Genomic DNA, 23,210 nt, shown 5'->3' on the forward strand with positions numbered 1-23,210 from the left:
ATCCTGTATCAACTGCTATCTCATTGGAGTGCAAGCTCACACTGCTAAGTCATGGTCCAAAAAAAAAAAACAGGTGACACAAAGTGTGGAGTAGTCTGGCAAGATAAAGTGTCTCCTAAAGGTACAAGGTATTTTAATCTAATGCATTTTATGCATTAAGGTAAAAAACCTTCTCCTCCCCCCTGCCTAAATACCTACCTGAGCCCGATCTCGATCCAGTGATGTGCATGAGAGCAGTGGCTCTCTCCCTCCTATTTGGAGTGAGTGGAAACAGCTGCAGTCAATCACAGCCAGTGAGGAATGCGGGGTCCAGCCGCGCTGTGCAACTAGTTTGGCATGGATGGCTGGTGTGCTGGCAAGGAACTCATGAAGAGGATCGGAGCTGCTATGTGAAAAATCTTTGCACAGAGCAGGTAAGTATGACATGTTTGTTGTTTTAAAAAAAAATATATATATTGCTTTTAGAAGCACTCTTAAAAGTTGATGCATGTATTTACCTGTAAATTTAGCAATTTGCCTGGAGTTCTGCCTTAGGAATTCTCTATAATGCCCCAGAGTTTTAAATGTTCTTCAGATCTAATTTTCCATTTTTAAGATACGCAAGCAAGGGCACATTGTTGTTCAAATCTTTCCCCACCTTCTATTTTTTTTTTACTTTTCATTTGTCTTCTTGTGGCCCCTTTTCAGATGACGAAGAGATGGATGCTGATGGTGTCATTGATCCTGGCATTGAATACTTTCCTTCTCCAAATGCTACTCATTCTACTCCTATTAGTCGAAAGAACTACAAGTCATCTGTCCATGTGAAACAAGAAATAGAGAGTGAGGAAGAGAGAATGGAGCGGTTAGAGCGTGAACTACATGGGGGTCCGTCCATTGAGAGAATGCGGGACAAGAGAAGACCACAACCGATGGAGAGGGACAGAAGTAGAAGCACTCAGCACCACCCTATAAGCTTGTATGAAGAAAAGCTGCTGTTAAAACGCCTTGAGGCTTGTCCTAATGCTGTAGCTGCGACTCCAGAGGCCAGGAGACTCAGGCAAAGACTGCTAGTGCGCAAGGCCAAGCGAGAAAGGGGTCTGCCTATTTTTGACCTGGACCAGGCAGTGAATGCAGCTCTATCACTGGTTGGAGCAGTATATGGAGCCAGAGAAGGCTCTGTTGCTAGGCCCTCTGGTCCAGAGTACACCCGGACAAGCAAAGACATGAGAATACTGGATAGATACCAAGTAAGTTCCATCCAGGTTAATCTGAAGTTGCAAAACTTATCACTATTTGTCTGCTTTACAGGAGCTTATTTTAGAAAAGGCTCAAATGTGTAAACCGAATAGATTTGCTGGTTGCTGGAATTTAAAGGCTCATTTATTTATTTATTAAAATCACAAACCTGTTCTACTTACCTGCTCTGTGCAATGGTCTTGCACAGAGCAGCCCCAGTCCCCCCTCTTTGCGGATTCCCCACTGGTGCTCCTGGTTCCTCCTCTTCAGCCAGTGTCCCCAACTGCTAGCCGCTTGCTCTGGGGGCACTTTTTTGTGCTCGCTCCTGAGCCCCACTCTGAGAGGACCTAGATCTGATGTCAGCAGACTCTGAGCTGTTAACCCAAATTCTGTAGTATTTCCATTTGCTCTTTCAACAGAAGCTACACAAAAGGTTAAATAGGGGATTGAAGATAAGGGATGGAGGAGATGGACCAGCATAGACAGTTTTTAGACACTAACAGAAAAGAAGAGGGCTATGGTAGGAACTAGTCAAATTTTCTAGCAAGCTCAAAAGCATATTGCAAATAGAAAAAAAAAAAAAAAAAAACGCTATGGAAAGAAAAAAACATTAAAAAAGTAAGTATTTAAAAAATTTGATTTTGTGTTTTTTTTTTTTTTTTTTTTTGGTGACAGGGTCTCTTAAAAGAAGAATTCCAGGTGTGGAAATTTGTTCCTCAAAGTGTTAAGCCTACTACACACGCAACGAATTTCCGCCGACCGGTCGTCCGTCTTTTGTCCAGAGTGGTGTTTTGTTGGTTAGAATGTGCCTAGACTGCACACGAATTTTCCCGCACGACAAAATTCTACTTCAGAAGTGATGTCATGTGTTGGATTGCTTTATTTGTGTTCTTTCTTCTCTGAGCATGCCCAGTCTTGCTCTTAAGATTTTTCCCCATCGAAATCTGTACTGACTGCACGAAAATTGGACGTGTTTTGACGGTGGACAAAAATTTTATAGCCTGCACATCAGGATTTTTCCGGCCGAAAAGTCGGAGTTGGTTTGTTGGAAGCATCATACTAACAATCCGAAAATCGGCAGATCGGTCGTCGGACGAAAATTCCCGGGCGAATTTCGACGTGTGTGTACAAGGCTTTAGGCCCCTTTCACACAGGCTTTCCGAACAGGTCCACCTGTCAGTTTTTCAGGCGGACCTGATCAGATGCTTCATGCACCCCTATGGAGCGGCAGATGTCAGAGGTGACACCTGCTGCTCTGCGATCTGATCCTGTCCTTAAAATCCAGACGGATGGAAATCCTATTTTCCATCCGTCTGGAGAATCGGATCGGATGAAAACAGACATGCGGTCTGTTTTCATCCGATCTCCCATAGAGGAGAGTGGGGTAAGCGGAGACGGAGCTGTCATCCGCCTGCTCAGCGGGGATCAGTGGATCGATCCCTGCTGGGCAAAGCGGAGTCCACCGAGCGGAGCCGTGTAAAAGGACCCTTGCTAAACCCACAACAGTAAAATTAGTCGGTATATGCAGTAAAGCATGCTTGTCATACTCATTGTGGAACCTAAGGGGTTAATCCTCTGCATTGTGTATAAAGGCTGTGTGTCTCTCTGATCCTCCCCTTCTTTTACTGACTCCAACCCATCTCCTGATTGAACAGAGCATTAGGAGTCAAGCTACACATGCTCAGTTTGAGAGCATTTTTGTCTCTTGGGAGAGTGCATGTGATCATCACAGGTCCAATCAGCACTGTCCAAACAGAGGATCAGGGGAGAATGAAAGCTCATGCAAGCTTAAAGGGAAACTCCAGTCAAAAAATGATTTTTTTTCTAATAGTATGTTAAATATCTTTTTATATTTGATATTATTCATTTTCTGGCTAGCTGTTTGTGTAGCTTAGAAAGTCTTATCTAAACTAGACAAACAACTTCTTCCTGTTCTTCACCGACAACGCTATCTCTCTTTTATCTGAATTTGCTAAGCTGTCCTTCACTTCCTGAAAAGGTTGTCGGTCTTTCTTAGGCAGGCATGCCTAGACCTGCCCAGCCACACCCCCCCCCCCCCCAATCCTATTCTTCACAGAACATTATTTCCTGTCTTCATTGCCTCGTTTAGGCTAGCAGCTTTTTCCTGAGAGAGAGGGGGGGGGGGGGGGGGTCACTTCTATTGCTCATTACATATGAGCAGAGAGTTTTAGGCTCTGTTTCCACTAGTGTGACTTGTCATGCGACTTTGTGTCAAGTCACAGGCCATTGATTTCACTGGCACCCATTCCCATCTATGTGACGTTGAAAATCAGCGACTTTGAAAAGGTGCCTGCACTACTTTGATGCGACCTTTGATCCAGAGAGTGTAAACTTGGATCAAAGCTGCACTCAGTCGCACAACTTAAGAGCCGGACTAGTAGAAAATGTAGCCACTAGGCTAGAGTGCATCTTTGGAGTGCAGTTCCAGTGAAGGATTGACACGCGAATCACCCCAGTGTTGGGTTGACACACAGGAATGTGAGTGTGTATTATCATGTTTTAAATAAATAATTTAAATTTTACGGAATTAGCCCCCGTTCACACTAAGGCGACCTGTGAGGCGACCTGGTCGCCTCACAGGTCGCCGTAGGTCGCCTCCCATAGGGAAGCTGCGGACCCGTTCTAATAGGAGCGACACAAGTCGCTCCGACTTAGAAAAAGGGTCCGGAGCTTCTTTGGGGCGACCAGGAGGCGACTGCCATAGACTTCAATGTTATGAAGTCCGTGGCGGCCGCTCCGAGGTCGCGACGCACTGCTCGCACCGCGACCTCGGAGGTCGCGGTGCAAAGTAGCATCGCCCCTATGTGAACGGGGCCTTACTCTATGGGATCCTTCCTTCTCTTTTCTTAAAACCTACCTGACATATCCCTGAGATTGTAAGCTCCATGGACAGAGTGGGAAGATCCACCTGTGGATTTTAGACTGACCTGCTGGAGAATATTTATAGTTGAAGTGTGATTGCTGGTTTATAATTTGACCAGCTTCCTATCTGGTGAGTCAGTTTGGGGGGATACGGTGGAAGGAGCACATTGGGTGTCTTACACGAGTTGACACAGAAGATATAGCATTGAGTGAATCGCATATTTATTTTGTCACTTTCTGCACTTTGGGACTTGAATCACTGACTGTTTTTTAGCATTTTTTATATTAATTGACAATTTTTATTGGTATTCACATATGGGTCTAGTGATATATATTTTTATTATTTTTATCACGTTAGAATTTTTTTTTAAAAGATTTATATATGACAGTTTTTATACATTTTTTATGTAGCATTTAAGATTTTTTTCTGCTAACAAATTTGCACTTTTCCTTTTTTTTGCACAGCGTATATTGCACTTAAGATTTTTTTCCATGATTTCTTCCATAATTTTATTATGATGCTTATGAACTGAGATCTCAGATTTATGTGGTATATCAGCACCTTTTACATACTGAGCATACGTTTTAGTCAACTGGAAAGGGATAGAAACATGCGCTGATTATTTAGAACTTTCAAAGTTGCATGACTAGATGCTTTAAAGAGGTTGTAAACCCACCTCACAAACTTTTACCTATAGGTAAGCCTATATTAAGGCTTACCTATAGGTGCTATAAATATCTCCCAAACTTGCACCGTTAAGGAGATATTTACAGTGCATACTGCCGATGACGTCATTGTCACCCGTGCCGTTCCTTCAGAGCTCAGTGCCGTGAACGGCGGCTCCCGCGCGCAGGCGCGGGAGTGATGTAATCGCGCCTCCGGCCAATCAGATGGCCGGAGGACGCGAACCTGGAAGCAGGATGGCCGGACATGTCGCCGTCCTGTCGCTGAGGTGGCGGCATGGCGGGGGCTTCGTTTTAAGGTAAGTACTACATAATGAGCTAGTATGCGATGCATACTAGCTCATTATGCCTTTCTCTTTACAGGGCTTTTTTTTCTCGTTTTTTTTTTTTTTTGGGGGGACTTTACTTCCTCTTTAAAAAAGGCCTGGATTCTTTCCTGGGTGGACTTATTATAAATGGGTACTAATATTTATAGGTAAAGTTGATCCAGGGAATATCCGTTTGCCTCTCGGGGTATCAGGAAGAAATTTTTTTTCCCTGCTGTAGCAAATTGGATCATGCTTTGCTGGGATCTTTTCACCTTCCTCTGGATCAACTGCAGGTATAGGATTGTGTTTATGGGATTGTTTGATTGAGTTTTCTTTTACTGATTTTTTTTTTTTTGTTTTTTATCGGTTGAGCCAGATGGACTTGTCTTTTTTTCAACCTGACTAACTATGTAACTATGACAAGTCGTACTCCATGATTTCAAATGATTACAGTTCATATCTGTACGACTTGAAGTCGCAACGACTTCATAGTAGTCCCTGCACTATTTTGGGCCAATTTTAATGCGTTTTGAGGTCCATAGACATAGGCTTTGCTTCGAGTCCAGTCAAAATCGCTGTAAAATCGTGTGACTTTTAGGTCGCACAAGTGTGAAAGGGGCCTAAAAGTGCCTTTCACTCCTGAAAGTTTAGGGGCCAATTCACACATACAGGTCCCTCTCAAAAAATTAGCATATTGTGATAAAGTTCATTATTTTCTGTAATGTACTGATAAACATTAGACTTTCATATATTTTAGATTCATTACACACAACTGAAGTAGTGCAAGCCTTTTATTGTTTTAAAGAGGTTGTAAACTCGTTAAAAGTTTTTTTTTTTTTCTTTTGCAACCTGCAAGAGAAAGACATAATGAGCTAGTATGCATCGCATACTAGCTCATTATGAAATACTTACCTTAGAACGAGCCCCCGCCATGCCGCTCTCTTACCTGTATGACAAGCGACATGTTCAGTCGCCCGTCTTCCGGGATCGCGGCATCCGGCCATCTGATTGGCCGGAGCCGCGGTGACGTCACTCCTGCGCACGCGCGCGGGAGCCGACGGTCACGGCACGGGGCTCTGAAGGAACGGCACGATCAGCCGTTCCTTCAGAGCGCATGTGCCAGTGACGTCACTGGCTGCATTAAAGGTAAATATCTCCTAAACGGTGCATGTTTAGGAGATATTTACACTACCTATAGGTAAGCCTTATCATAGGCTTACCTATAGGTACAACTTCCTGAGGAGGGTTTACTTCCTCTTTAATATTGATGATTTTGGCATACAGCTCATGAAAAACCAAAATTCCTATCTCAAAAAATTAGCATATTTCATCCGACCAATAAAAGAAAAGTGTTTTTAATACAAAAAAAGTCAACCTTCAAATAATTATGTTCAGTTATGCACTCAATACTTGGTCGGGAATCCTTTTGCAGAAATGACTGCTTCAATGCGGCGTGGCATGGAGGCAATCAGCCTGTGGCACTGCTGAGGTATTATGGAGGCCCAGGATGCTTCGATAGCGGCCTTGAGCTCATCCAGAGTGTTGGGTCTTGCGTCTCTCAACTTTCTCTTCACAACATCCCACAGATTCTCTATGGGGTTCAGGTCAGGAGAGTTGGCAGGCCAAGGCCAATTGAGCACAGTAATACCATGGTCAGTAAACCATTTACCAGTGGTTTTGGCACTGTGAGCAGGTGCCAGGTCGTGCTGAAAAATGAAATCTTCATCTCCATAAAGCTTTTCAGCAGATGGAAGCATGAAGTGCTCCAAAATCTCCTGATAGCTAGCTGCATTGACCCTGCCCTTGATAAAACACAGTGGACCAACACCAGCAGCTGACATGGCACCCCAGACCATCAATGACTGTGGGTACTTGACACTGGACTTCAGGCATTTTGGCATTTCCCTCTCCCCAGTCTTCCTCCAGACTCTGGCACCTTGATTTCTGAATGACATGCAAAATTTGCTTTCATCCGAAAAAAGTACTTTGGACCACTGAGCAACAGTCCAGTGCTGCTTCTCTGTAGCCCAGGTCAGGCGCTTCTGCCGCTGTTTCTGGTTCAAAAGTGGCTTGACCTGGGGAATGCGGCACCTGTAGCCCCTTTCCTGCACACGCCTGTACACGGTGGCTCTAGATGTTTCTACTCCAGACTCAGTCCACTGCTTCCGCAGGTCCCCCAAGGTCTGGAATCGGTCCTTCTCCACAATCTTCCTCAGGGTCCGGTCACCTCTTCTCGTTGTGCAGCGTTTTCTGCCACACTTTTTCCTTCCCACAGACTTCCCACTGAGGTGCCTTGATACAGCACTCTGGGAACAGCCTATTCGTTCAAAAATTTATTTCTGTGTCTTACCCTCTTGCTTGAGGGTGTCAATGATGGCCTTCTGGACAGCAGGCAGGTCGGCAGTCTTACCCATGATTGCGGTTTTGAGTAATGAACCAGGTTGGGAGTTTTTAAAAGCCTCAGGAATCTTTTGCAGGTGATTAGAGTTAATTAGTTGATTCAGATGATTAGGTCAATAGCTCGTTTAGAGAACCTTTTCATGATATGCTAATTTTTTGAGATAGGAATTTTGGTTTTTCATGAGCTGTATGCCAAAATCATCAATATTAAAACAATAAAAGGCTTGCACTACTTCAGTTGTGTGTAATCTAAAATATATGAAAGTCTAATGTTTATCAGTACATTACAGAAAAAAATGAACTTTATCACAATATGCTAATTTTTTGAGAGGGACCTGTATGCACAGTTGTTAGAGCAGGGATCCTCAAACTACGGCCCTCCAGCTGTTGCAGAACTACACATCCCATGAGGCATTGTAAAACTCTGACATTCACAGACATGACAAGGCATGATGGGAATTGTAGTTCCTGAACAACTGGAGGGCCATAGTTTGAAGACCCCTGTGTTAGAGGCTAGGTTCACCCTGTAAAAAAAAAAAAAAAAAAAAAAATATTTTTTGCAGGTAAAAAAATGTGCATTTTTTTTTTTTAGGGAGCCTACAGGGCATTGCGCCCATGATCAGCAGATCGCTTGTGCAACGTCGAGCACCTGCAGACACTGTCTACAGCTTTCAGCCTGTACAGGCTTTCTGTAAGAAGTGTTAATGAACTACAAGAGTGCTCACCAGCCACCTCCTCATTCATTAAGAACTACAAGCCGTTTGTTGCAGCCATTCACACAACTCTGTGAACGCATGTGTGGGCATGCTGCTGTGTGGGCAGAGCCTTGTAGCTGCTGACTTTTAATATTAGGATACTTACCTGTCCTGGAGTCCAGTGATATCGGCACCGCAGCCAATGTTTTCATTGGATGTCGGGTGCTGCCGCCGCCATTGCCGGTAAGGGAACCCGGCAGTGAAGCCTTGCAGCTTCATGGCTGGGTCCCTACTGCGCATGCGCGAAGTGCGCTGTGCTCGGTAATTGGCAACAAAGCAGAGGGAGGAGTAGGGTGCTGAAAACAGGTACCCACTCCCCCCTGAAAGGTGTCAATTGTGGCACTAGAAGGGGGGAGGGGAGACAGATAAGCGGAAGTTCCACTTTTGAGTGGAACTCCGCTGTAATAACCAGGCCATTTTTTGCAATACGGCACTGCATTATTTTTAACTGACAATTGCATGGCTGTGCTTTACCGAAAAAAAGATTGATGTCCTTTTTTCCCACAAATAGAGATTTCTTTTGGTGGTATTTGATCACCTCTGCGGTTTTTATTTTTTGCGCTATAAACAAAAAAATCGTAATCGTGAGGATGAGGTTCTATAAAGATGTAGAGCTGCACGATTAATCGTTAAAAAAATCCTGAGCTAAAACAACCAGCATGTTCCCAATTCTTACAGAGCTGTTCTCTGCTCACTCACCGCTGTCAAAAAAAAAAAAAAGCCTCCAGAAAATGTTTATCAACATTGCCAAGACTGTGAGATAACTACAAACACAATGTTTTACAATGTATCATTTTGTTCTTTTTAGATCAGAGGAATGAACTTCCATCTGTGAGTGAGGGCAGTTTAACCTCTTAACCACTTAAATTGGAGTTCCACCCTATTTTTATACTTACCTCCATCTTCTCGCTCCGGGTCACCTGAAAAAGAAATGGATAATCGCACATTTTTTTTTTTTTTTACTTACCTCGTAGCGAAGAAAATATACTTACCTTACTTCCTTCTTCCTCCTTCCTCGGCCGCGGCCCGTCGTCACTTCCTGGCTCTGCAATGATTCCTGGGAGCTGAACGTCATAGCTCCCAGGAATCATTGCGCCTGCACCGGCCCCGACGTCAGTTCCGGGTCGCGCGCGTCATCCCCTTCTAAACAGCTTCTGGGCATGCCCAGAAGCTGTAGAGGGATGACGCGCGCGACCCGGAAGTGACGTCGGGGCCGGCGCAGAGCATCGTGGGACCAAAGAAGGCGGAAGAAGACGCCGAAGGGGATCTCGCTGGCTTCAAGCTGCCCACATCTGAGATGGCAGCGCTGGACAAGACGTTTGCAAGGTAAGTATTTGTCCTAACAGGTAAGTGCAACCCGGGACAGATCAGAGGCTAGCCATTGTGGAATGTACTAGCCCTGACTGTCCCGGGGGTATTAAAAAAAAAAATCCAGGGTGGAACTCCGCTTTAAGCCCCAGGCCTATTTCAGACACTTTTTGTTTACAAATTAAAATCAGTATTTTTTCCTAGAAAACTACTTAGAACCCCCAAACATTATATATATTTTTTTAGCAATATTTTTTGTCACGCGTTATTTGCGCAGCGGTCTTTAAAATGCCATTTTTTTGGAAAAATTTTGAAAAATCACATTTCACTGCATTTATAAAAAAAACAAAACCGTAAAGTTAGCCCATTTTTTAATATATTGTGAAAGATGTCACGCCGAGTAAATAGATACCCAACATGTTACGGTTTAAAATTGCGCACACCCGTGGAATGGCGACAAACTACGGTCAATAGAAATCTCAACTTTAACGGTTACCAGTTTAGAGTTAGAGTGTAGCTCTTTTTTTTAATTATTACTCACGCTCTGGCGATCGCGGCGATACCTCACATGTGTGGTTTGAACAGTGATTTAATTTGCGGCTCGACTTCCATATACGTTTTCTTTTGTGTGCGAGCTAACGGCGACAGGGGCGGCTAAAAAAAAAATTTTTTCCTATTTTATTTATTTATTTTTTTTACTTTATCACAGGTTTTTTAAAAATAAAAATCTGATCACTTTTATTGCTGTCACAAGCAATGTAAACATCCCTTGTGACAGCAATATGCAGTGACAGGTACTCTTTATGGAGGGATCGAGGGTCTAAAAGACCCCAGACCCCTCCACTGCACTTCCATGTATTCAAAATGCCGAAAACGGCATTTCTGAATACACTTGTTTTTTGAATCTGCCGCCTTTAGCACCAGAGCAACCCGTACGTGACGTCATGGACGCTGCCTCCGGGATACGTCATCGGAGACCCAATCAAAGCCGGACTCCATCCAGCCAGCGGACGTGCCGGCTGGGTGCTCGGGTCTCCCAGTGGGACGGAGACCTGGGCAAAGCCACGGAAGGCGGTGGGAGGGGGGTGTCCCCTCCTGCTCGCCGGGGTATCGATCGAGTGGCTTCCGAGCCGCATCGGTCGTTACCGCCGGAAAGCCGACCGCCGGCTCTTAACAATGGTACCAGGGTGATGCTTTTAGTTAGCTAAAGCTAGCTAGAGGCATCACCCCGGTATAACACCACAAAGTTTGCTGACGTAAATATACGTTACTTTGCGGTAAGTGGTTAAAGACTGTCTTTTTCTGACACTTGTTGCTTTCAAGTTAAAATAAGTATTTTTTGCTTGAAAAATTAATTTGAACCCCAAAAATATATATATATATATTCTATATTTTAGCAGAAGCCCTAGAGCAGGGATCCTCTAACTACAGCCCTCCAGCTGTTGTGGAACTACACATCCCATGAGGCATTGTAAAACTCTGACATTCACAGACATGACTAGGCATGATGGGAATTGTAGTTCCTGAACAGCTGGAGGGCCATAGTTTGAGGACCCTTGCCCTAGAGAATAAAATGGCGATTGTTGCAATATTTTATGTCACACTGTATTTGTACAGAAATCTTTCAAACGCAGCTTTTTGGGAATGAATGAAAAAGAAAACTAAACCGTAAAGTTAGCCCAATTTTTTTTGTATAATGGAAAAGATTTTATGCCGAATATTGTGATCTTTATTCTAAAAAACAAAAACAGTGCCGCGCGGAAAACATGGAAACAAGTCCGATTGATCCAACATGCATGGTATCACTTAATTGCATTTTAATCATAAAAAGTTATAATTAGAAAAAAACACTAAAGTGCATCGTGCAAAGCTGTGCAGTATAGCAAAGTATGACAATGTATATTTTCATATAACTCAAAATGTCAGTAGAATGTATAACAGTGCAATAGTCCCAAAAATTGTGAATATATAATGTCCAACTCGGAAAGTGAATTTGTGCGTGAAAGGAAAATATTCTGTGTTCCAAAATGAAAGGAGGATTACCGCCAGTGAATCAATCACCGAAAGGAAAAATCGTGAGCGCTTACCAGAGATAGTGAACTCTTAATGCCGATGGAAAAGAGTCGTACGAGCAATAGGTTATTAAGCCTTGTTAAAACGACCCTTGGTATTCTGTCTCTCCTCCGATCTCTCAGGTGCTCCAAAAAACAAAAAAGCTCCACATAGTGTAATACTGTTGCAGCAAATAAATTGAAACCCAGAATGAATTTCTTGGACTCGGGCTTCGGAATCAAACCTTTTTATTCGCCAGCGAAAATAGCTTAGCCCGGCTCATGCCCGCTTGCTAAGTGAGTGTAAAAGCATGTAGATCACATATATGAAACAGCAGTTACGTCACAGATACATATTTCCCTAAATAGCTTGGCAGTAATACAATGCATATCCTCCCCCTCCCGATGTTTCCTGCACATCTTTGTGTAGCAATTACATCCCTGGCCTTGGTCTTCACGCTTATCTGTATTCTCATTATCTGTATTCTCACTAGTTCTTGGAAGGCTGGAGAGGAAAATATAAGGGAGAAGGTGGGGGCCTCAAGTGCGCAGCTTTGACTGTCGTGGTCTCTGTAGTACCAAAGAATCTACCATTTTGTCTTAAAAGGCTATTTATCTGCCATTTTAGAAGCTTTCTAGGAAATGCCACCATACCATCCAAAATTTGTAACTTTATTAAAAAGTAGACAACTTGCAATTGCCATTTAAATTACAGGCATTCTGATTGTGATCACAAACAGTCTCAAGTGGGCGCAATATTTTAGGATGAGCTCAGTCCAACCCCGTGATCTTTATTCTAAGCAAAAAAATAGTGATTCTCATTTTATCCAGAGTCGTGCTATAAAGATGAGTATTCTTCAAATCCATCTTTATATTTCTTTCTCATTCCTGGCTGCATATAGAAGCCCTGAAAGTCACAGCATTTGACAAAATGGTCAAAAATAAGTCAGCTGCAGTCAGTCCATGTTCTTCTTTTCATGTGTGCATTTTGTCTTAATTGATAGTGTGCTGTGCCAGTCCGAAGAGGATTACAATATTCCACGGCAAGTTTTTTGTGTCGTCTTGGTGTAGCTGAAGACAAACTTGCGGATCTTAGCATAGTGAGTCCCTACACTGCTCGGGTTCTAAAGCCATATATAAGGTAAGCTCTCAGACACTATATCTTCATTGGGTATATATGTGAGGGGGTGCTTGTAATGGGTTAATACTTAAATAGTTAATTAACGTATATACACTGTGGTGCAAAAAAACATAGGTGCCAAATCATAAACCGTGTAATACAATACAATGTGCTGTGACTATAAACACTAAATGAACTGTGCAATACAATAGAAATGTACAAAACTTGAAATGTCCTTTTAAAACAATTCATCATTTCTTCTATGTTAAAAAGTCTTTAATCTGGTAAATTGTGGGAGACCATCACCAGCTTGGAATATATTCCTAATCACCCAGAAGTGCTCAGTTGGATGTCCACTCATCAGAGAACCCAAGACCCCTTTAACTAAAAAGAGGGTCAAATAGCACCTGTGTGGTTGGGTCTTGAGTCCTGTTTGGCACCTCTCAGCATTAAAGCAAGAGAAAGGGGAGACAATAGCGTGATAGAGTTTATTAAAATAGACTACCGGTAATAAAAAACAGTAAATGGCTGCTTATATTGCATAGTGCCTACCCCCTGGCACTAGGGATTACCAGCATATAAGCTGAAGGAAAACGCTCCCGCGAGCCGTGCACTTTGCAAAGTGCAGTTGCTCCAGAGCTTAGTAATTGAGCAGAAGTTCTACTGACTTCCATCATCCAATCATATACAAGCAAAATGCTGTTTCTTTCATTTTCCTTGCACGTGATTGGGTGATCTTTGTAAAGTGAAGTTTTACCTCATTTACTAAGCTCTGGAGCAACTGCACTTTGCAAAGTGCACAGTCTGTTTGCATTTAGTAAATCAACCCCTATGTGTCGTTTAATGGACTCCAAGAAAAGGATTCTATGGTGAGTACAAAAAACCCTATTTTTGTCTGAAGTTGCACTTTAAGGAACTTGTTTTATGTTTAATTGTGCATTTTTGGTGCAGTTAGCCCTTTTTCTCATAGGCTTTAAGACAGCACATTTTTTCTTTTCTCGGTTTATCGCCTTCCCTCTTTTGTTAGTAAAAGTTATTTAAATAATGTACCAATTTGTACATTCTCATGCTTATTCTTCATGTAATCTAACATACTTGTGAAGAGTCAGGTAAAATAACCATGTATCCCGCAGTCTGGGCTGCTTCTGACTCCTTCAGTTGGTGAAGAGCTTTCCTAACAGGTCATTATTCCTCCTTTTCCTAGGCGAGACTATGAGACCAGACCTTACAGGCTGCAGCTGTTGTCTCAGATCCGAGCGCACGGCCATAGAAATGATCCTGACTGGGTACCGGAACCTGAATCTCCCATAGACTATTGCTATGTCCGCCCTGTCCACATCCCCACCATCAACGCCATATGTCAGCAATTTTTCTGGCCAGGTAAGACTACAAGTTGGTGTGTCCGTTTTACTTTTCCCATACAGCATCTTGCATGTGCACATCTTACACGACTAAGAAATATGGTGGTTGAGGTTGTAAATTTCAAGTGTATATTCAGATAAAGCTTTTTTTTTTTCTTTTTTGTTTGGGTAGAGTGGGAAAGGATTAGAACTCATGTTGGGTTTTTACTACTTTCTCTGTTGGAGAGTTTCCCTGCGCTTTCTACCTTGATGAAAACCATTTCCCCAAAAGGGAAGCGAGGGATATTCTGCAACGTGGACACAGGCGGCAATAAAAAGCTGATTGGGCTTGAACCTTCACTACTTTTTTTGAGAATTTTTCTTTGGGTCCCAGGCTAGCTGTAAAAGGTGTTTGGACCCCCCCCCCCCTTTTCTATACTAAAAAAATATATGTTTTGGCAGGATATACATCTCATTTAGGCCTCTTTCACACAGGCTGTCCGATCAGTTCCTCCTGTCAGTTTTTCAGGCCTACTTGTTTGGACCCTGCATTGTCCTCCTATGGAACGTGTCAGCTGACACCTGCTGCCATCCGATCCTGTCCGCCAAAAACAGACGGATGGTGGTCCTATTCTCCATTACCCTGGCGGATCGGATGGAAATGGGCAGGCGAACCATTTCCATATGATTGCCCCATAGAGGAGAGAGGGATTGTGTGGACCTGTCATCCGTCTGCTCAGCGGGGATCAGCAGGGAGATCCTCCACTGAGCAAGCAGATTCCGCTTACTGAAGGTGCCCGTGTGAAAGGTGTAATGATATCGCTACTGGACACACGGAAAGCTGTAACAAGTGGCCATGTTGTTCAGTTATCATAGATCAGCCATGACAGTCTTGCAGAACAGTACACATTGCTGCAGTGATTACCCCCCCCCCCTCCCTCCTTTATTTCATGGAATGCATAGGTTTTACACTTCAAAAGAGCCGTTATCTCAACTCCGAGACCTCAGAAACCAGCGCTTAGGCCTTTGCAGAGCTGTAAACAGCTAATTGAGTCCTGGCAGGATGTCTGTTTCTGCTGTCCAGGCCTATTGTAAAACTATGACCAAATCTATTAAGGATACCCAGAACTAATGGGGATAGTAAAAGGCAATCGGAGAGCTCTGCCCAATTCAGAAGATAACAAATCTACCCACGATTCATAAACTCAGACAGGAACATGACACAATAATAATTATATATAGCACATATAGATGGAAGGATAGCTGTCAGATATTCCCTGGATGACAAGTTTATCTGAGCTGCCCTGTGTTTAGTATCCCTGGATGCAAAATTCAATGCTGAACAATAATCTATCAGTTTCAAGAATGCAACTGGTACATATTGGAAGATATGAATAGTGGTATAAAACTGTCTGAAGAGGAGGGACCTGATATTGTCATAAACCCAGCCTATGGACACTCCGTTTTTATTGGTCAGAGGCATCAGTCAACACCCCTTTGATCCCAGACAAAAAGGGAGATGCCTAACCAGTTGAGTGTTCTCATGGTACCATCCAAGCAGGAAGATCTGTCAAGTTTGAGAACCAATAACACCTGGCTCGCTGACTGAACTCTGATAACACCCAGAACTGCAAGTATTCTTCCTCCTCAATTCTACATTATTTTTCTATTGCTGAATTATGTCTCTATTTGTTTAAAACACCTTTTTTCTGTAAATATTTTATTTTCACCGACTTTGACCTTTTCCTTATTATAATCTTATTTTGAAAAGTGTTAACCTTGTCCCTAAGCTCTTAATGCAAGCTAAGAGAACCTCTCTCTTTAAGAGTGCTACTGTATAGGATAAATCCTATGAACATACCTGTCTGTGGTGACAGTGTGTGTTACAGACGATTATTCTAAAATCATAATTGGTATTTCTAAAATTACAAGTTTCCCGGAGCCGGTGGTGGCAGTTAATGGGGTTAATTGCTTAATTAGCCAAGTGACAGCTTGTGTGAGATTGGCTTTTCCTTTGTCACGAGTTAGTGAGAAGGGCAGGGATCTAAAACCCACGTCCATCACAAAAGAGGCCTACAGCTTACAGGGAAAAAAACCTCTCCAGAAGGAGGTCAGAAAGGGCAACTTTTGTATTTCAGTAATGACCTGTGTTCATTAAAGAATCTTTGCACAGGGTCCATCTGTTGGTAAAGAAAGTAGTTGTCTGTATTGTGAAAGGTTTGCCCAATGACCAGAAAACACAGGTGTAGTCTGTAGATATGGGAGGAGTGATCACATTCAGTTTAGTGTGGTAGCTCTTGCCATGATCTTTCATGAACGAGTGTTTTCTGTTCTGCTTGATAAGTCTGTATTTGAAAGGTTAATATTCTACAGAGTGCTGGGTCACACCAGTGGGAATATCAGACTTGTATGGATATGAAAAGAGTGACCTGTTTATTTTGTCTGTTATGAAGTCAGTAGCAGTGACAGTGTTAATTTTTTTTCTTTTCTTGTGTCCAGGCATTGATGTCTCTGAATGTCTCCAGTATCCGGATTTCAGTGTGGTGGTTCTGTACAAGAAGGTTGTTGTTGCCTTTGGCTTTATGGTGCCCGATGTGAAGTATAACGAGGCATACATTTCATTTCTGTTTGTCCATCCAGAGTGGAGGCGATCTGGAATTGCCACATTTATGATTTACCATCTAATTCAGGTAACCAGCAATTAGTGCTAACTTACAATTCCATAGACCTTTTACGGGGTGTCATGTTGGTTTCTTTGTGCTATTGAAAGGAACCGTCTTGTTAGCTCAAACAAATTTAAAGGTGTTCTCCACAAATTGGCATACACGTTGTCAGGAAATGTGCTTTGTGTATTTTTCCTTTTAGGCTGGGTACACATATATGTGGGGCCAGTTTTTGTGCAGATTCTGGTGCAGTTTCTATTCAGCGGTTCAGGTGTGAATTTGAAACCTAAATCACAACTGAACCAGACTGCAAAAAAATGCACAGGACCCTTTTTATTAATATGCACTGCAAACAGCCCAGGTCTTTGTGAACCAGCTCCATTCAAAGCCAGTCTGGTTCACATGTTATGTGAATCGGATGCGGTTCAAAACACATCCAGTTTGCATATACAGGTGCATCGCCTAAAATTAGAAAATCATCAAAAAGTTTATTTCAGTAATTCAGTTCAAAAAGTGAAACTCCTATTTCTCTTACGTCCTCCGACAGTAGCCGCCTCCTCTAAGTCCTCACTGTTGGGTATTGACTTCCGCTCCGCAGGAGTAGCTAGGCATATAGACTTAGTCAAAAACAAAAGGCATTTGCATATACACACCCATGGGGGCTGTCCCATCTGGTCAATACCCCCCTGCAGTGATCACTCCCAACTCAGTTTTAATCTGCCTAGCGTCAGGAGTAGTTAGGCTTCCCTGTGCTGGGGCTACAGTCTCAGCCTATCTAATCTTTTATTTGATTTTCTTTGAAAATGTCAGTTTTTTCTTACTTTACTAGCTGTTTATTTTGTCAGCTTTAGTTTTAGTCGACTCTTTGGAAGAAGATGGATTCATGCGGTGCTGGGATTCGGACTGGCCGCCCTGGGTCTCCAAGGCAGAGGGTCAGATGGACCCCCAGCCCCCGCCATCGAGCGTTCAGCTATGGTTCGCCCTAGCATTATGAACGATCCATCCCTGTTCGCAGCAGGGATGCAGCCGTGAGGTGGCTACCTCACTGGACGCATCTGCGATCCTGCAGTGCAATGTCCCTGGCTAACAGCATTCCCCGTCAGATGAGGACAGCGGCTTTCCATTTCTGAGAGGCTCCCTACACCATCGGGTACAGGTAAGTACTTCTGTGTGGGGCCTCTGTCTGGGGTGGCAGTCTGTGTTGGTGTGTGTTCCCCATGTCTGTGCCTGTGTGACTCCCTGATGCGGTCCCTGCGGGGATCGCTTGTACATGCGGTGCTGTGTGTTTTTGGGGGTCCCCTTCCCTGTGTCACTTCGGTGTTTGTGGGGGTGCAGACTGAGTGTTTGGCGACTGCAGCGGGTGAATCCGCGTGGTCCGCCATTTTAAGTATGGGCAGGCATGTTTTGGCTTCTCTATGGGCAATATTACATGCTGGTTTTTGGCGCCATCCGCGGCCATTTTGCGGTAGCCGAACGATCGTTCGGACCGCATGTTAGGCGGCCATTTTGGCGGAGCCTTCCATGCAATCCTATGGGGCAGCCATTTTCCCTGGGTCATGCAGCCTATAAGTTCAGCCTACTTTAGCAGCACTTCCTTTTCCTCTGATACAGGACAGCGGTGGCAACACTCTGCGGAGCTCTGCAGGTTATCGCTCTAAATATCTTTCTGTATTGTTGCTTCTGGCTCAGTTTTTTTTCTTCTCCTGTTTGGGGGTCTTTGTCACTGTAGCTGTAACGGTGGGCTGCGCATTCCGCAGCGATCTTAAAGGGACAGTACAAACTTCTTGCACTGTTGTTTTTGTCACATTGGGCAATGGATTCTCAGGACAGCAAATTCCCCCCAGCTCTAGTGGGAGTCCCCAGTTCTCCTGTGGCCCCTCTGAGACCTGATTTGGCCGCTGTAGTGGTGACTTTGGTGTCAAATATGGAAATGCTGATGGCTGAACGTGCTGCGAGAAAGAGGCCCAGATTGTCTCTCTCCTCTGATTCAGTTGGTGATATGGCTGCTGCTGCTGCGAGCGTGCCCTTTTCAGGGTCTCGCTCATCCTTGGACCCGTTGGGGTCTGAGGGGGAGGCAGAGGTGGAGGGGGTTGATACCTCCTCCCCGGGGTCGCCTGAAGAGCGGGCGACCATGGATGAATTCATTGTTTCTGTTAAGGAAACACTACATTTGGAGGATGAGCCCAGTCCTCCGGGCGTTGTGTCCTCCTTTGGGACGCACAGGACCCGCAAGTCGGCGCAGGTGTTTGCCTGCCCGGCTGAGTTTCATTACACTGTTAATGAGATGTGGCGCACTTTAAAACGTCCATTCCTGGTGCCTAGTCGGTTCAAATTGCTTTATCCCTTTGCACCGGCTACGGAATCACGATGGTGTGTGCCCCCACAGGTGGATCACACTGTGGCCAATGTAAACAAGGCTACCTTGATTCCTACGGAGGATTCCCCGGTTTTCCGGGATCCCACGGACCGGCGGTTGGAGTCTCTAGCCCGCCATTCCTATACGGTGGCGGGCTCGTTGCTCAAACCCATTTTCGCGTCTGTTTTGGTGGCTCAGCCGGTGGCTGATTGGACTAAGGTGCTTAGGAGCAACCTCGTGTCTGATGATGTTCCGCCTTCCCGGCTGGAAATGGTGGATCATATCCACCAAGGTATCATGTATCTGTGTGATGCTGCCTTGAATGAGGCCCCCTTAGTGGCACGCCTGTCTAGTGTCTCGGTACTTAACCGGCGACTGATATGGCTGAAGAGCTGGTCGGCTGACCAGTCCTCGTGGAAAACAGTTGCTGATTTTCCCTATGCTGGTTCTCGCCTTTTTGGCGAGGCGTTGGATACCCTGGTGAAAGGCGTCACGGGGGGCAAGAGCACCGTGCTGCCCCAGAACCCGAAGAACAAGTCCTTTCGAGGCAAGCGGGGTTCTGCGCCTAGATCCAATCAGGGGTCCTTTCGTGCCTTTCGGAACCAATCCAAGGGCAAGCCCTTCAAGGCCCAGGGCAGCCAGAAGAAGCCCTGGGCGGGTAAGCAGAAGTCAGGCAATGCTCGGCGGGTCAGTCCGCCTCTGCCTGAAGGGGCGCCCTCACCCGTTTCAGGGGTGGGAGGACGTTTGCGCGGTTTCCTCCGACCTTGGCTGCTCCGGATATCGGACAGGTGGGTTCAGGAAATCATTCGATCGGGGTACAAGATCGAATTCCTTTCCTGGCCGGCAGACCGATTCTTTCCCTCAAATCTTCATTTGCCTCCGGGGCGTCTGCAGGACCTGCACCGAGCGGTTCAGGACCTTCTTGCTCAGGGGGTGATTGTCCCGGTGCCTCACCGGGACAGGTTTCAGGGGTTTTATTCAAATCTGTTCACTGTGCCCAGAAAGGAGGGCAAAGTGCGTCCTATTCTGGACCTGAAAGCACTGAACCGCTTTGTGAGCGTTCGGAAATTCCGTATGGAGTCTCTCCGCTCGGTGGTGGCCTCCCTGAGTCCAGGGGAATTCCTGGCCTCGATAGATCTCAAGGATGCGTACCTGCACATTCCCATTTTCGAGGGTCGTCAGCGGTACCTTCAGTTTGCTATCGCAGAGGACCACTACCAGTTTGTGGCATTACCTTTCGGTCTCGCTTCGGCTCCAAGGGTTTTTACCAAGGTGTTGGCGCCGGTTCTGGGCCTGCTAAGGGCACAGGGCATTGCGGTCTTGGGTTACCTGGACGATCTACTTCTGAGATCACGTGTCAGCCAGGACCTAGTGCGTGATCTGTCCACCACGGTGCAGACGCTCCAGGAGTTCGGATGGACCATCAATGTTCAGAAATCGACGTTGTCTCCATCGGTTCGTCTTCCCTATCTGGGAATGATTCTGGACTCTGCTCAGGCAAAGGTGTTCTTGCCGGAGGAAAAGCTCCGGACCTTGCAGGAGGAGCTCAGGTCCCTCAGGGACAATCTGTCCTCGTCACTCAGGACCTATATGCGGGGCCTGGGGTTAATGGTGTCGGCCTTCGAGGCGATACCCTTTTCTCAGTTTCACACGCGGGCTCTCCAGGCGGAGATCCTGGCCAGGTGGGTCAGACTGCCTCAGTCTCTTCTGTGGTGGCTCCAGTCCCCGTCGGTGGTGGAGGGCAAGTCCTTCCGTCCGTTGGTGTGGACAGTGATTACCACGGATGCCAGCCTGTCAGGCTGGGGTGGGGTCCTGGGCAACCTGTCTGCCCAGGGCACTTGGTCGGAGGAGGAATCCTCCCTCCCGATAAATGTGCTGGAATTGCGAGCGATAAAACTCTCTCTTCCAGTGGTCGGACCGTCTTCGGGGTCGTCCTGTCCGGGTACAGACAGACAATGCTACCGCGGTGGCTTACATCAACCACCAAGGGGGCACCAGGAGTGCTCGGGCGGCCCGGGAGGTGACCGACATTCTGTCTTGGGCCGAGACTCATGTCCCGGCGATCTCAGCAGTTCACATTCCGGGTGTGGAGAATTGGCAGGCCGACTATCTGAGCAGTCAGACCCTGGACCAGGGGAAATGGTCCCTACACCCGGAGGTCTTCCAAATGCTGTGTGCAAAGTGGGGATCCCCGGACGTGGATCTGTTCGCATCTCGGCTAAACCGAAAGGTGGAAAGGTTCGCGGCAAGAACGCGCGATCCGCTGGCGGACGCCTCGGATGCGTTAGTGGCTCCTTGGCATCAGTATCGTCTGATGTATGCCTTTCCTCCGATTCAGTTGTTGTCCAGGTTCCTCCGCAGGTTAACCACGGTACCGCACCTAGTGATTCTGGTGGCGCCGGACTGGCCTCGCCGGTCCTGGTAAGTTGACATTGTTCACCTGGCAGTGGCGCCTCCGTGGCGTCTGCCTCTGCCAATGCGGGAAGATCTACTGTCTCAGGGACCGATCTTCCATCCTGCTTTACAGTCGCTGGCTTTGACGGCCTGGCTGTTGAGACCCAGGTCCTGAGGGACAGGGGTCTCTCCCCTGAGGCTATCCCTACTCTAATCAAGGCTAGGAAAACCTCCTCTGGTAAGATCTATTACCGTACCTGGAAAGCCTATTTCGCCTGGTGTGAGTCCAGGGGGGTTCTCCCCTCGCTCGTACTCGGTGTCAAGAGTGTTGGCTTTCCTCCAGTCTGGGGTGGACCAGCGTCTGGCGCTGGCCACGATAAAGGGCCAGGTATCTGCACTGGCTATCCTTTTCCAATGCCCTGTGGCGTCTCATTCCTTGATTCGCACCTTCATTCAAGGTGTACGACATTTGGCTCCTCCCAGGAAGGACCTCCATGGGACTTGAACTTGGTTCTGTCTGTGTTACAGCGTGCTCCCTTTGAAAACATCCGGGAGATATTGTTGCCTCTGCTGTCTAAGAAGGTTGCATTTTTAGTGGCGATCACTTCGGCTCGCAGAGTGTCGGAGCTGGCGGCGTTGTCTTGCCGCTCTCCTTACTTGATAATTCACAAGTATAAGGTGGTTTTGCGACCACCCCTGTCCTTTCTTCCTAAGGTGATCTCTGAGTTCCACCTTAATGAGAACATTGTCCTGCCTTCGCTTTGTGCGAAGCCTAAGCATCCTAAGGAGATTGCCTTGCATTCCTTGGATGTTGTCAGGGTGATCAGGGTTTACCTGTCGTCTACGGAATCCTTTCGGAAGACGGATTCCCTCTTTGTCCTTCCTGAGGGATCTCAGAAGGGCATGGCTGCGTCTGCAGCAACCATTGCCAAATGGATCAGACAGATCATTGAGCAGGCTTATGCTTTGAAGGAACGGGTTCCACCCTTCCCTGTTAAGGCGCACTCTACCAGATCTTTGAGTGCGTCCTGGGCCTATTGGCATCGGGCCTCGGTGGCCCAAGTGTGCAAGGCTGCGACTTGGTCGTCGGTGCACACTTTTTCAAAATTCTAAAAAGTAGATGTTCTGGCATCAGCTGATGCTTCCTTTGGCCCCAAGGTTCTTAGTGCGGCAGTGCCATGAAGGACCCTTGAGTTTTCTGGGTCCCTGGCTTTTGGTATTTGCTTTCCTGGGCTGTTGCTGCTGTTGAGCATTGTTGTTTTCTATTGCCCAGTAGGTTCTCTTACGGTGCATGTAAGATTCCTTTCTCTGATGTGGGTACTGCGTTGCCTTTTCTACGGTTGCGTCTCCCACCCCTCATGTCTATACTGCTTTGGGACATCCCAACAGTGATGACTTAGAGGAGGTGGCGGCTGTTGGAGGACGTAAGAGAAAACTGAATTTTTGTAAAATCTTACCTGTAAAATTCCTTTCTCTGAGTCCTCCGACAGTCCCCGCCCCCGCCCCTCTTTTGGGGTTCTTATTACCTACTGCTATGCTACCAAACTGAGTTGGGAGTGATCACTGCAGGGGGGTATTGACCAGATGGGACAGCCCCCATGGGTGTTTATATGCTAATGCCTTTTGTTTTTGACTAAGTCTATATGCCTAGCTACTCCTGCGGAGCGGAAGTCAATACCCAACAGTGATGACTTAGAGGAGGCGGCGACTGTCGGAGGACTCAGAGAGGA

The 23,210-nt window shown here is 45.8% G+C and overlaps 1 protein-coding gene across 4 annotated transcripts in view; it reads left to right on the forward strand.

Annotated features, from left to right (window-relative positions):
• KAT14 (lysine acetyltransferase 14) overlaps positions 1–23,210 on the forward strand; it is a gene marked incomplete at its 5' end in the record, with an annotated part of 56,734 nt that overhangs the window by 31,276 nt on the left and 2,248 nt on the right. For all 4 annotated transcript variants that reach the window (XM_082252299.1, XM_082252301.1, XM_082252300.1 and 1 more), the window contains 4 exons: positions 688–1,229; positions 12,612–12,748; positions 13,932–14,107; positions 16,567–16,757. In XM_082252299.1, the coding sequence (XP_082108425.1) occupies positions 688–1,229; positions 12,612–12,748; positions 13,932–14,107; positions 16,567–16,757 (1,046 nt within the window). The remainder of the gene's footprint in view (positions 1–687; positions 1,230–12,611; positions 12,749–13,931; positions 14,108–16,566; positions 16,758–23,210) is intronic.

This window comes from Pelophylax lessonae (assembly GCF_965119305.1).
Source record: "Pelophylax lessonae genome assembly, chromosome: 3".
Taxonomy (NCBI): Eukaryota; Metazoa; Chordata; class Amphibia; order Anura; family Ranidae; genus Pelophylax; species Pelophylax lessonae.